Source organism: Centrocercus urophasianus, unplaced genomic scaffold, assembly GCF_019232065.1.
Source record: "Centrocercus urophasianus isolate 14NV4802_14NV808 unplaced genomic scaffold, USGS_Curo_1.0 seq_32, whole genome shotgun sequence".
In the NCBI taxonomy this organism is placed as follows: Eukaryota; Metazoa; Chordata; class Aves; order Galliformes; family Phasianidae; genus Centrocercus; species Centrocercus urophasianus.
In genome coordinates, this window is record NW_024884889.1 from 8,931,818 (window position 1) to 8,933,392 (window position 1,575).

General features: G+C 59.2%; 1 protein-coding gene across 1 annotated transcript in view; it reads right to left on the reverse strand.

Annotated features, from left to right (window-relative positions):
* Positions 1-1,575, reverse strand: part of PDGFC (platelet derived growth factor C) — a 117,222-nt gene that overhangs the window by 114,403 nt on the left and 1,244 nt on the right. Inside the window, exon 2 of the mRNA XM_042829680.1 lies at positions 604-871. Coding sequence (XP_042685614.1) covers positions 604-871 — 268 coding nt within the window. The remainder of the gene's footprint in view (positions 1-603; positions 872-1,575) is intronic.

Sequence of the window (1,575 nt, forward strand, 5' to 3'; positions counted from 1 at the left end):
CGGGGGCGTGCGGGCGGCCGGTGCCGCGGAGCAGCGCGCACCTGTCAGCCAGCCGGCCGCCCGCGGCGGGGCGGGACGGCCGCGCAGCGCAGCGCTCCGCACCGACGCCTTCCGCCAGCCGCGGCTCTCGGAGCGCCCCGCCGCCGGGAGGGGCGCAGGGCAAGCGGCGGCAGGGCAAGCAGCCGGCAGGGCAAGCAGCCGGCAGAGGCGAGCGGCGCGGCCCCGGGAGTCTCCGCCAGGCGCCCGTCCTCTCGCCGGAGCCGCGCAGCCCGCTCGCCCCCTCCGCGACTCTTTCCCAAAGCTCCTTTCCCAAGAGCCCTCTCCCTAAACTCCTCCCTTCTGTCTCCCCCCGCTTTAAACTCGCCCGCGTCCTCCTCGCTTCCCACCTTCGCCCGCCCCCGGCCCGCAGCCCGGGCAGCCCGTTACGGCGCAGGGGGAGGACGAACCCCCGATCGGCAACGGGATCGCGGCGCCCCGCGGCGGCCCCCGCCGCTGCCCCGCTCGGCTGCCGGCACAACAGGTGCCGCGGTGGGGCTCGGGGAGGCCTCGGACCCAGCGGGCTCCTGAGCTCGGTCCTTGGGGCGAGGCGCCGTGCTGACTTACCGGCTGTGCTTCGAGAGGTGGACGGCAGGCGTTTGGGTTGGTGGTAGGAGATCGATGCTCTCCTTGGATGCTGCGAATGAAGCGCCAAGGGAACGCTCTGGATGCGGGTTGTTTTTCTTCTGACTGAAGTTGGTGTTGGAGTGACCTTGAAACGAAGTGCTCGGCATGCACATCGATCGGCTGAGTTGCCGCCGTGTGGTGCTTCGCAGCTCTGTCCTGTGCTGAAGCAGGACAGGGTGGTGTTAGGTGTGGGGGAGCTTTCTTTTTGCTTTGGAAGTCAGAAGTGAACGTGGCGAGGAGCACCCCCCCACACACTGATTTATTAAGCACCATTAAAACATGCCGTGCTCAAACTTCTCTGCTTGAGCTGATGACCTTTCTGGTTTGTTTGGATGTGGTTTGAGCTACAGCTACGTGATGGGTGGGGTAACAACAAAGAGGCTCACGGGCAGGGCAACAGGAGCAGTGGGAAAGATGCACCTTTTCTCTCAGCTGAGAAGTTTGAGCAGTGTTCTTTAATAGTAACTCCAGCCCCTGTAGCTTTGAAGGAGCTTGGGGAGATCTGTGTAGCCGTGGGTCCACACTGTTTCAAAGGCACAGGAGGGAGAGACTCAGTCTGCCCTCCTGGAGTCTTGAGTACACGCTATATAAATGCCTCATCCTTTGACCCAGCTCTTTCCATTATATAACTGAGCTATTTCTTTGCCTCAGCCAAAGTAACCCTTGAGATAGTGATAAACATCCCCTCTGTTCCTAATAAGTGACATATTTCTAGTAGCAACTGAAAGCTGTCCAGCCAAGCTGGGCTGCGTCCTGAAAGGCAGACTTGGAGCATTCCATAAATAGCAACCCTTCCCTTACAGAGGGTGAAAAAAGTCACTGCACGGAGCAGACTGTGCAGTTATTTTTATTATTGCTGTCATTATAAATAGTTTGGTTTTTTTTTTTTTTTTTTTTTTTTTTTTTTTTTTT